General features: G+C 41.9%; 2 protein-coding genes across 2 annotated transcripts; both read left to right on the forward strand.

Moving 5' to 3' along the window:
- Nucleotides 1–804: 804 nt before the first annotated feature.
- LOC136547361 (uncharacterized) lies at nucleotides 805–4,268 on the forward strand. Its single transcript, XM_066539318.1, has 4 exons — nucleotides 805–1,162; nucleotides 1,251–1,518; nucleotides 3,304–3,408; nucleotides 3,780–4,268. The coding sequence occupies exons 1-4, from the start codon at nucleotides 960–962 to the stop codon at nucleotides 3,888–3,890; spliced, it is 687 nt and encodes a 228-aa protein (XP_066395415.1). The 5' UTR covers nucleotides 805–959; the 3' UTR covers nucleotides 3,891–4,268.
- Nucleotides 4,269–6,473: 2,205 nt separating this feature from the next.
- Nucleotides 6,474–11,089, forward strand: LOC136547362 (disease resistance protein RGA5-like). The gene is made up of 2 exons (XM_066539319.1): nucleotides 6,474–7,561; nucleotides 8,689–11,089. The coding sequence occupies exons 1-2, from the start codon at nucleotides 6,732–6,734 to the stop codon at nucleotides 10,784–10,786; spliced, it is 2,928 nt and encodes a 975-aa protein (XP_066395416.1). The 5' UTR covers nucleotides 6,474–6,731; the 3' UTR covers nucleotides 10,787–11,089.
- The last annotated feature ends 960 nt before the right edge of the window (nucleotides 11,090–12,049 follow it).

Genomic DNA, 12,049 nt, shown 5'->3' on the forward strand with positions numbered 1-12,049 from the left:
CCATCCGGGATTAGGAGCACGCAGTTCAAATTCACTAGTTGGTTGAGCAACACCCGGTCCGAAACACCGACACGAACAATATGAATACTTACAGTTCTAGAACAATATGAATACTTACAGTTCTATATTGTTGCAGCAGCCGCTTATTCGTGTAGCCGAACAATATGAATACTTACAGTTTTATATTGTTCAGGTGCACAAACATAAACATAGCTGCATTTTGTTTTGGGATGTTGTCATTATGACTAGATAGACTAGATGGAGTAACATTTTAAGCAAGTTTTTGTCCTGTTTGCTTGGTTAATAAGCCACGACTGAAAGAACTGTTGGCTGATTTATTGTGCGAGAAAAATATAGTTCGTTGGCTAAAAAAGTATAGCTTATAAGCCAAGCAAACAGGAAGAGCGATTAAATCTCATTCAGTTGATCCTAAATTTAAAAAATAAAAATAAAAGTAAAAAAGAAATTATTGACTAAAAAAGTATGGCTTATAAGCCAAGCAAACAGGGAGAGCGATTAAATCTCATTCAGTTGATCCTAAATTTAAAAAATAAAAATAAAAGTAAAAAAGAAATCAAGCCTCGCTACCTTCAGGCTTGTTTGGCTGATATTAAAAACAGCTGATAAGCCAGCTGAAGCTATTTTATTGTTAAAAAAAATACTATAGATTCTAACCGATAAGCTGGCTTATAAATTCAGACAAACAGACCCGAATCATCCATTTTTTCTCAAACGTGGGAGTTCCTTCATTGAGAAGCATGGCTGCCCGCCAGAGAGCAATAAACCTGGAGTTCTGGACGGACGCGCAGACAAAATCTTTCCCTCAGCTGTAAGAAAGCCAATTCTTTCTCGAAAAATAAGTCCCGTCGTTTTCCTCCCATTTCCCTCCGCTGTCCGCTTCCACTCCCGCCCGCCCCGCCGCACCCCGTCGACGCCGCCGCAGGCCCGCAGCTGCCGCGATGCACAAGACGGCGCAGGCCTGGTTCACCGGCGGAACCGCCGCCTCCTCCGGCACCGCCGTCGAGTCGCAGCCGTCCCTCCTCGCCGACTGGAACTCGTACGCCGCCACCCGCTCCGACGCCTCCTCCTCCTCGCCGCTCCCCTTCGACATCGAGGCCGCCGTCCGCTCCGCCAACGACACCGTCTCTGGCACCTTCAGTTCGTGAGTTCCGCTTCCCCATCCCGACCCCAAACCCTCAGATCCGGTCTCCCCCCGCTCCCTCTCATCGGATCCGATCTGACCGCCGCAGGGTCACCAAGGGCGTGCGGGAGCTCCCGGGGAGCTTCCAGAGCGCCACCAGCAGCTTCCCCTCCGGGAAGGCGCTCATGTACTTCGGCCTCTTCCTCGCCACCGGCATCTTCTTCGTCTTCATCGCCTTCGCGCTCTTCCTCCCCGTCATGGTGCTCATGCCGCAGAAGTTCGCCATCTGCTTCACGCTCGGGTGCGCGCTCATCATTGCCTCGCTCTTCGCGCTCAAGGGGCCAGCCAACCAGCTCGCCCACATGACCTCCAAGGAGGTAATGTAGTTAGCTTCGCTCTGCACCGCTGTTACTTCTACGTTTCCCGTAATTTAAACATTAAGCTTCACTTTATCCTTTGGGAGGTGGTATGCTGTTGCTTCTATAATCTGTTATAAACTAATGATATATAGTCAAACTGGGTTTGTAAGCTGTTTTCTGAAAATTTCCAAGACCTTGAAGCCATAAATCATGCTAGTTATCAGTTTGATCCTGTTATATTGGTCAGGAACTCAGGATTTGTCGGTGGTCGCTGGTTTGTTACCACTAGACTTTTGAACCCAACATAGGCTTTGTTGTTGTTGTTGTTGGTAACAAGAAGCAAATCTTGCTCTTGAGTTCCTTGGTGAGCTCAGCTTATAAATTATGGCCATCTCCAAGCTGCAAAGGACTGTTATTAATTGATATTGAGCATTTGTTTCGATGTCTATCAATGGATATTTCTCTAGAATCGGCTGTAGCTTATCTGTGTTCTTTTTTAGTATCACACTTCATTTTTTTTTTTGTCTGTTTTAGGGCAATTCTCCTTATTGCGAAGTTGAAGTAACGGTTCCTTATCCCCTTCTGTTTCATATATAGATTGTCTGATAAAAGATAACATAATAAAATACCAAACAAGCAATTCGGAGGGTAAGTTCATCAATCTAAACAAATGGTTTGGGTTCTTTAGATATATCCTATAAAAGCATATTTGGCTCAACAGTCTGAGCTTTCTAACAAAGTTTGCTACAATGTTTTCTAGTAATTAAATCTGTGGAGTGCAGATGAAATACTCTTGGATCTGTGTAGTGGACAGAATGGTTGGTGCAACTTAAAATCCATAGGAACAACCTCCTCCCAACTCAGAATTATTATTTTAAGTTCAGTTGTGTTTTTTACTATAACAGGCTTCAATATGCTCTTCATTCATCTTGCTTATTTCTAATCATAATGTGCAGTGTTATACCATCAGTATCAGGATTTGGAAACCTCAAGTTTCTAGGGAATTCCAATCTAGACCTGAATGAAATGCATTTTTTTTTTGGCTGGAGTCACTTCTATTAGCCCAAATTGGTTCCAAATAAAGATGTGGCTCTTTATCCAGCCTCTCATCTTGTTTTGCTTGTTGACAACATTACATAAAATCTAGAGTTGAAAGAGACGAGTCATCTGGTGGGAGTCACTTTCATCAGCTGAAATTGTCGAGTCATTTGTTGAGAGTCACTTTCATCAGCCGAAATTGGGTCAAAATAAAAATGTTGCGGCTGTGGGGTATTCTTTATTTTGTCCAGCATCACCCCTAGCTGAAGTTGATGACAACATTGCTTTGATGCCTATGGCGAAATGACTTCCCACTATTGCTTAATGGTTGCTTAGCCTGCCCAATCTACCTTCCACACCCTTAATGCCTTCAAAAACATCATAAAAGCTGCAAGTCCTTACCAGCTACATATTTCCCACTTGTGCTAGGTTGAACTTTCTAATTTTAGAAATCAAGTCGTTTGATGCATGTCAATGAGTACATCTTGAGTCTAGTTCAATTGTTAATCCACTGCTTGGTAAATTTATTTGTCTTTGGCAATTACTACTTTGTTCATAACTTCATATTCTTCTAGCTGGCAAGACAAGGGGATTTTCTTTAAAACTATTAACGATGACTTCATAGTGAAGCTAGACCTTTTTTATTGTTTCTATAAAATTTATAAGTAGTTCTTGTACCGTCTTAATTTTCTTAAATGGCTGCAATATTTGTAACATTGAAACACATGATATCCGATGAATATTTTTGTCTGCTATCCTATTCAGAGGCTCCTGTTTTCAGTGGGATTTATTGGATGCATGGTTGGTACGATCTATGTTTCTATGGTGCTTCACAGCTATTTCCTCTCTGTGATCTTCTCAGTCCTTCAGGTATGTCTTTGACTAAGATTTTTTTTTTGGACTCAATCTATGTTTGTTCAAATCTTGATATACTGTAAGGTCACTTGTTTTAGTGCATTAGGTGTAGTTTCTGTTTATGACACATCTAGAACAGGCTGCTAATCTGAACAATGAGTTCATAACCAGTGCCTTCTTCAAAGGGGAGGGAAGAGTTTGCCTTCCCCTCCACTCCCAAAAAAGAAAAGAAAACAAAAATAATTCTCCTTCCCTACTTCTTTATCAACAATACAGTGTCATGATGAGCTGTCATCTGGCATATGGCCTGCGAAACTGCAATACCTCAGCATTCTCTTGTGCATTCTGCTTTTCAGACTCAATTTTTCACTCTTTTCTTGACCCAGGTTCTGGCCCTTGCATATTACACTATATCCTACTTTCCTGGAGGATCTAGTGGACTGAAATTCATCTCGTCTGGTCTGTTGTCCTCAGCAACAAGTTTATTTGGTCGATGACCTTCCGTTGTCACACATTTACTTGATCATACCATGTTATGCCGCAAGATTTTTGTATGTAGTTGCTGATCACCCCCTTGATAGAGATTTCATGATCTTCCCTCTCCTGTCATCCTGTTTGTTTGTCTAGACTTGTACTGGTGTTGGATATAGATTAGAGTGAAAAGGATTCATCGCCCCTCTATCTCAGTGTCCCTTGTGGCTGTATATTGTGGAAAGAAATCTGTTATGACCAAGTTAAAGATAACGCTGTGGGATGATGTTGGTTTATATTATTTCAATTCTAGAATTGCAGTGCTCATGTTCACCCTACTGCAGGACATTTCTTATCTCTATGTATCATTTAAAACTATTTCTGAGTATAAATTGCCACGAAAATTCTACAAGTTAAAGTGTGTTTTCAAATGGTTGGCAGTGGCACTTGCGTCTGGTTCAGCAGTCATTTGAGATGTGTGGCGCCAGACAGATCCAGCAAACTTGAGGCTGATGGTTGAGTTGAGAGGTCTATTAAGGCTCTGTTTGGCAGGGCTTCTTCACCCGCTTCAGGAGTCGTTTGGAGCCGTTTTCTACTAAACGGGGTAAAGTAAAATAGCTTCACTTGTGAAGCCCCTAAAAACATGCTTTCATAGTGATTTGGGGTGGGATGGAGCAAAAAAAAAAAAAGTGGCTTCTCCCGGCTCCTCCTCCAGGCCCATAAAAACATGCTCTCATAGGGAAGCTATTTTGCCAAACGGTTTACCAAAACCGCTGGTGGAGTTGAAGCAAAAAAAAAATGGCTTCACTAGTGAAGTGAAGTCCTGCCAAACAGGGCTTGTGAACAAATTATCCACACGACCACACTTATAATTGCGAAACTTCTTGTTTTTGTAGTGTCCTTTCTAAATCAATGGTCAACGTTCTTTTAGAGCCGAGCAACATTCCATGAGAAACAGTTTTTGTGGATGCTGTGGTATGGTATCCTAGCTTAGCTGGAGAAGGTGCTCTTTACATCAATTTAATTAAAAATGAAACTTATAATATGGGCATAGCTGTAGCAAATTTCTTAATTTTGGATCACCATCTACGTTAGGTGCTGCAAACCTTTGAAAAAGGCAAAGTCTTCGGCCCGATTTTTTTTTGTTTTTTAGCCTTTTTTTTTTAATTTTTTTCACAAATATGCTCCTGAGGGTATACTTTCAAAATCTGGACCCTTAGCTCGGCGCTATTGTTGATGGCGCTGAGCTTACACGTCTCGGTGCCATAGATTCTGACGCCTAAGTCTTGGGCTCGGTGTAGACGTGACGATGACTTGGCAGGCACCTTGGCGCCGTAGATCTTAGCGCCGAGAACGACGCCAAGATCTTTAGCGTCGAGGTGGTGTTTTAACCCAGCCCTAACCTTCCTGCCCGAGCCTTCTTCCTCTTCTTTCTTCTCCCTCTCGGGTTTTTTCTCTCCCCACTTTGTCCTACCTCACGAATTGGCATATTGGACCTTGAAAACTTTGATTTGATCCTTCGGTATATATTAGTCGGATTTTTAACTTAAAAATCGTCATTACTTAGGGTTTCATGCGATTTTAATATTGATATTATACAACCGTAGAATGCCAAGGCGTGGGAAAGCTAACAAACCAAGGTAACCTCAGCGCACGTTGTTATGTTATGGGTTTATTGTTGTGGATCAAATGGGAAACCCTAGGTGTAGGGTTTAATGTTAATTGATTTTAGTTCTTAGAACGAAAATGGCTAAATTATAGTTATGGCCGGATGACCGGAAATGCCTTCGACCCATTGCCTCTGCTTAGTGGTGTTCCAGTGTCCATGTGTTTTTGCGGCAATCCTTGCAAGGTAGCCAAGTTCGATGAAGATGACACGTATAGGTAGAGGTATTAGATGTGTTTTAATTTTGCGTTTGAGCCTACACTTCGTCAGCGCCGCATTAACAAGATGGTGAGCAATTGATGTTTGTATCATATGACATCTTGTATGATTTTTTTTGTTTTGTAACAATTGCATTTTTTGCAGACCCCTTCACCGCTCTGTGATTTTGAGCAGTAGATCGACACTGAGATCAAGCCTGAAGACAAGGAATGGATGCAGAACTGTTGCGGTGGGAGGCAGAGGACAAGGAGATGATGGAGAGAAGACGCGGAGATGAGGCTGTAAAAAAAGAAGCACAAGGAAGAGGAGAAAAGGAGGCGTGTTGCTGCTTACATGGAGGAGAGGGAGAAGAAGCTTGAGCATGCATGCCGAGCGAAAGCAGCGATGGAAGAGAATCCCGATGCCCTAAGAAAGGAAAAGTGGCCGGCGTGGGCGACCGGGGCTACGCGCGGCGGCGGGCGCCGGCTCGGGAGCGATATATATAGAGAGAGGAAGAGAGAAAGGAAGGGAGGGCCCATACGTAAAATAGAGCTTGGCGTCAAGATCTACGGCGTCAAGCTCGGCGCCAAGATCTACGGCGCCAAGTTGTCTGCTAAGTCACCGTCACGTCTGAATCGAGCTCTAGACCTAGGCGCCAAAATCTATGACGCCGAGACACGTAAACTCGGCGCCACCAACGATAGCGTCGCGCTAAGAGTCCAGATTTTGAAATCATACATCCAGGTGCATATTTATAATTTTTTTTAAAAAAAAGGCTAAAAAGCAAAAAAATTCGGCCCTTCGGCCAGCCTGTGTCGGGCCCACCATTGAAGAAACGAAGAGCTGCTGCGAAGTCAGCGCCTCACTGTAAGTGAAGGGTATTCCGTAACCACCACGACCACACAGGATTGTTATTGCAGCCAGATCTAGAGTGGGGAGGATCAATTGCTTGGAGAGAAGGATCAATTCCAACAAGGATTTGAGAAACTAGCGACATCTGAAGATGGGAGGAGTTGGGGAGAAGATTTTAACGGGGGTGATGAGCACAGTGGTCGGCAAGCTCACTAGCCTCATCGAGAAGAAGTACACCGAGCTCAAGAACGTGAGGAAGAAGCTGGAGCAGCTCAGGAAGGAGCTGGTGGCCATCAACCTCGCGCTGGAGAAGCTCGCGGCCATGGAGAACCCAGACGCGCAGGCGAAGGCCTGGGCGGCGGAGATGCGCGAGCTGGCCTACGACTTGGAGGACAGCATCGATCTGTTCACCCACCACGTCGACCATGAGCCGATGGACACCACCACCGGAGTCAAGAGATTCTTCCGCAACAAGATCAGAAAGCTCAAGAAACTACACTACCGCCATAGGTTTGCCAAGGAGATCCAAGAACATTTTGATCTTGTCAACGAAGCATATGGGCGTAGAAAGAGATACAAGATTGACGAGCGCAGCTTCTGCAGTTCTAGCATCTCGTGCGCGGAGATCGATCCTCGGTTACAGGCACTGTACGTGGAGGTGGAGAAACTCGTGGGCGTTGAAAAACCAAGCAACGAGATCATTGGTCGGCTCGTCGGCGAGAACCTAGCAAAGGGATGTAGGATTGTCTCCATTGTTGGATCTGGAGGTTCAGGCAAGACTACGCTAGCAAAACAAGTGTACGAGAAAATCAAGGGTCAGTTTTCTTGTGCAGCTTTTGTGTCTGTATCACAGAAACCCAACATGAATAACCTTCTACGTGACTTACAATATCAAACTGGAGTTAAAGAATGGATGGCAATGGGATCTTGCAGTGACCTACAACTGATCGACCAACTAAGATCACATCTCGAAAATCAAAGGTTAGTTTACCATTCTTTTTCTTTTTGCTTGCTTCAGTAACTTTTAGAAATTTGTGAATCTTACTAGTTACCACTGGTAGAATTTTTTTGAGAGAATTCCCAGTGAGCCATTAAAAAAGATCGCAATCCCCTGTGAGCCACTGGAAAAATTCAGCGGTCTTCAGCGCCACTGTTCTAACTTTTTTTTTTGCCCTCCATACCACTGCCGTCAGATTAGGCCCTAACGGTGTTAAACTGCAGGTGTGAAAAGTCGAAAATACCCTTAAGTCTAAATATGTCATTAATTTTTTGAGGATCTTAACGACTTCAAATGGAAAAACTCAAAACTAGAAAGTTGTAGATCTCGTCGAGATCTATAATTTCTATGTAAAAATTATCTTCTTTTAATACTGCAAAAAATATATGATTTTTCTAAGATATATTAATCATATCAAATCATATCTTCATTTAATCATATCTTTTTTGCGGTATTAAAAGAAGATAATTTTTATATAAAAATTATAGATCTCGACGAGATCTACAACTTTCTAGTTTTGAGTTTTTTTATTTGAAGTCGTTAAGATGCTAAAAAAATTTAATGACATATTTAGACTTAAGGGTATTTTTGACTTTTCACACCTGCAGTTTGACACCGTTAGGGCCTAATCTGACGGCAGTGGCATGGAGGACAAAAAAAAAGTTGGAGCAGTGGCGCTGAAGACCGCTAAACTTTTCCAGTGGCTCACAGGGGATTGCGATCTTTTTTAATGGCTCACAAGAAATTCCCCCAATTTTTTTTCCTCGAACGAACCACTAGTATAAATTGTCAATACTACTAGTGGTTATTTGTGGGTAAGGGTAAATGAGTACACCTGCACAGCCTTTAATTACAGTTTTGCAATTTGAATGATTGTAATCCAAAACTTAACAATCGAATTCTAAGAACCTTTTAATTAATCCATCATCACGGTGATGCACCACCCGTTCTTTATGATACACAAGCTAGCAAATATATACTGTAAACAAAGCTAGGGATTGACCAAAGAATACCAGCCCTAAAACTCCCTTAACGTATTTGCATGTGTGCAAAATTTTGTTGTATTTACTGAAAAAATGATTCTCACTTCTTCACAAACTTGCTTATATAGGTATCTTGTTGTGATTGATGACGTTTGGACAGAGGAAGCATGGCAATACATACAATATGCTCTTCCTAAAAATGCCTGTACAAGTAGAATAATCATGACGACACGCATCAACAGTGTAGGACAGTTGTGCCGCACTTCAGATGAGGTCTTTCTTTATCAAATGAAACCTCTTAGCAGAAGTGATTCTGAAAATTTATTTCTCAAAATGACACTTTGTGCTGATGAAGATAGGTTTCCTATTCAACTGGAGGGGATAAAAAATGATATACTTGAAAAATGCGATGGTTTGCCATTGGCTATTATTACTCTAGCTAGTTTGTTAGCTAATAAACCGAGAACAAAGGAAGAATGGGAGAGAGCACTTAATTCTATCCGTTATATGCATGAAAAAGACAGTGGGATGGAAGTAATAGATAAGATACTTACTCTGAGTTACAACGATCTACCATACCATATGAGAAATTGCTTACTGCATCTCAGTACATTTCCAGAGGATCATGAGATTTACAAAGATATATTGCTATGGAGATGGATAGCCGAAGGATTTGTCACTGAAAAACAAGGTTTTACTTTGGAGCAAGTTGCTGAGAGTTACTTTTATGAGTTTATAAATAGGAGTTTGATACAGCCCATAACCTTGGTTCCAAGATTTGGAATGTACACGGTAGAAGAAGGATGTCGAGTCCATGATATTGTATTGAACTTCCTCATCTCTCGGTCAGCTGAAGAAAATTTTGTAACTATGTTGGATGGCCAGGGTATTCCATCTTCAAATCAAAGGATTCGTCGGCTCTCTGTCTGGTACAATTCAATACATGCACAGGCAGTCTCTCGAGGAACCATGAATCTGTCTCATCTCCGTTCAATTAGTATATGCGATGTTGGAGGATGGACGATGCCTCCTGTTTTGGACCTACCTGTTCTTCGGGTGTTAGATATAGAGGAATACAATGATTTGAGGATTCTTGATCCTGATGGCATTATAATTTTATTTCAACTGGGGTATTGGAGGTTCTTTAGATCAAATGGTGTCACGCTACCAGCCCAAACAAGGAATCGGATTGTTGATCCTGATTGCATTTTAAGTTTATTCCATCTGAGATATCTGAGGTTTGGTGGAGCAATGGATGTCACACTACCAGCTCAAATTGGGACTCTACAGTATCTGCAGACTCTTGATTTAAGCGGAGCTAGAGTAACACAGCTTCCAGAAAGTATTGTTCAGCTCAAGCGATTGATGTGTCTTGTTGGGTACCAACTCATGATGCCAGATGGGTTTGGTAACATGGAATCCCTTGAGGAGTTAGGGAATCTAGATGGCTGCAACTGCTCCATAAATTTTGGGGAAGATCTAGCACTTTTGAGCAAGTTGAGGGTACTCCGAGTGACGTTCATGTGGAACAGAACAAGTGATCTGGGAGCTAGAAAGGAATCTTTGATTTCATCTCTCTGCAAACTCGGAGGAAACAACCTTCAGTCTGTCTATATTTATGACAATGTTGGTGGTGGAGATTGTCTTGTGGAATCGTGGTACCCTGCACCATGCCGCCTCCAAAAGTTTATTCATATCAGTAAATACTCCAGGTTTCCGAAGTGGATTAATCCCAGTCTTTGTGATCTCACCTACTTGGATATACTTGTTCAGAAGATGGAAAGGGAATATCTGCGTATTCTAGAAGATTTGCCTGCCATTCGTGTCCTATACCTTGATGTGAAGGAAGTTGCAGAAGATGGACTCATCGTCAGTTACGGTGCATTTCGAAGTCTAACATGTTTCCAATTCTATAATGTAGACGGACCTGGTTTGGTATTTGAAGGAGGTATGCGAATGCTGGAATGGCTTAGGCTCGGATTCGACGCAGATAAAGCAGTTTCAACACATGGCAGTTTAGAGAGTGGCATTGGGCACCTCTCAAATGTTAAACGTATCGGTCTTACTATCCGGATGATTTCTGAAGGTGAAAATGATCCCGCGGAGAAGGCCGTCAAATCTGTCATCAATGGCCAAGTAAATATGCTTCCCAACTGCGCCACAGTGGACATTGGATTTAGTAGACGGAGTCGGTTTTCACCTGACAGGTACAATAGGGCCACATAGAAGAACCCATAGGATGTATGTAACGGCTTGTGGTTGGCTTACTGTACTGTTGTACGTATGTTTGCTTCTGCAGTTTGTGCTTGTTTCCAAACTGGAAAGCTTGGACACTTGCACTATACTTGCTGTATTTAGGTTATTAATAGGTAGACTGTCGTCCTAGAAGGAAAGACATGCAACCACAAGTTATCATTCGATTTTCTTCTTAAATCTTCTGAGAAGAGAATTTGCCAAATTTTCTCTTCAAGACTGCTTCCTGATTGGTTGGCTTGTCACAGTTTGATAATCTTCATCAGGGAAATGATAATCTCACAGCTTCGTACATAAATCTGTATGCTTTTTTTTTTTGTTACTTAGGCTTACAGATCTAGGAACATACGCTAGGACGGAGGGGCTTCTCTCACATGTTTTCTACATTTAGCTTCTGCTTCTAAGTTTCAGGGACTATAAACTTGTACAGGGATCTTTGGAGGGGCTCTATACATCGCCTGCGGTAGCGGGGGCTCGTGCCTCGGCTGACCCGGTGCTAGACCTGCCCCTTAGGCTCTATTATACAGCCTGTTTGCTGGGTGGTTTCTGAGCTGATAAGTCTGGCTGGTGTTGATTTGTTGTGAGAGGAAAACACTGTTGGCTAGTTAATAAACTCTGACTGAAATCAACAAGCGAACAGGCTGATAGTATATAGCTTTGGTACCTGGTGCTAGATCTACCCCTGCTTAGGCTCCATTATAGTATATGTGTCGTTTTGGTAAATTACGTAGACATGCAGGATATAAAGGTTGCAATGTAAAGATTCCCGAGTTCTTCACCGTTTTTTTTTGGGAATTCTCAATGTGCATATAGGCCTTTGTCTCATGTCATCCCGTGCTTTTCATCATTGTGCAGGATATTTACTCTATCCGTTTTATAATAAATAAGTTTTTGTAAATTTTTAGATAAATTAAGAACGTTGACAAAAGACGTATGTATCTTTTTTTTTATGTAGTAGTTATCGTTTGTATACACCCATGATTAGCTTTAAATGAAAAAAGTCCAAATTGCTACCTTCAAGTATCACTTATGTCCAGGCAACCCCTACATTAATGTTTGATTCGATTTACTCCTCTTAACTATTCCGGTTGATCCAATTTACCCTCTAATAAGATTTGGTTTTTTAATTTCTCTACGCACAAGTTTAATTTTTATTTTGAAATTTGTGAGGTGACAATGGACACCATAAGTTATTTAAAAAAAGTTATGATTTTATATCATTATATTTAACACAAA

Source organism: Miscanthus floridulus, chromosome 3 (assembly GCF_019320115.1).
Source record: "Miscanthus floridulus cultivar M001 chromosome 3, ASM1932011v1, whole genome shotgun sequence".
In the NCBI taxonomy this organism is placed as follows: domain Eukaryota; kingdom Viridiplantae; phylum Streptophyta; class Magnoliopsida; order Poales; family Poaceae; genus Miscanthus; species Miscanthus floridulus.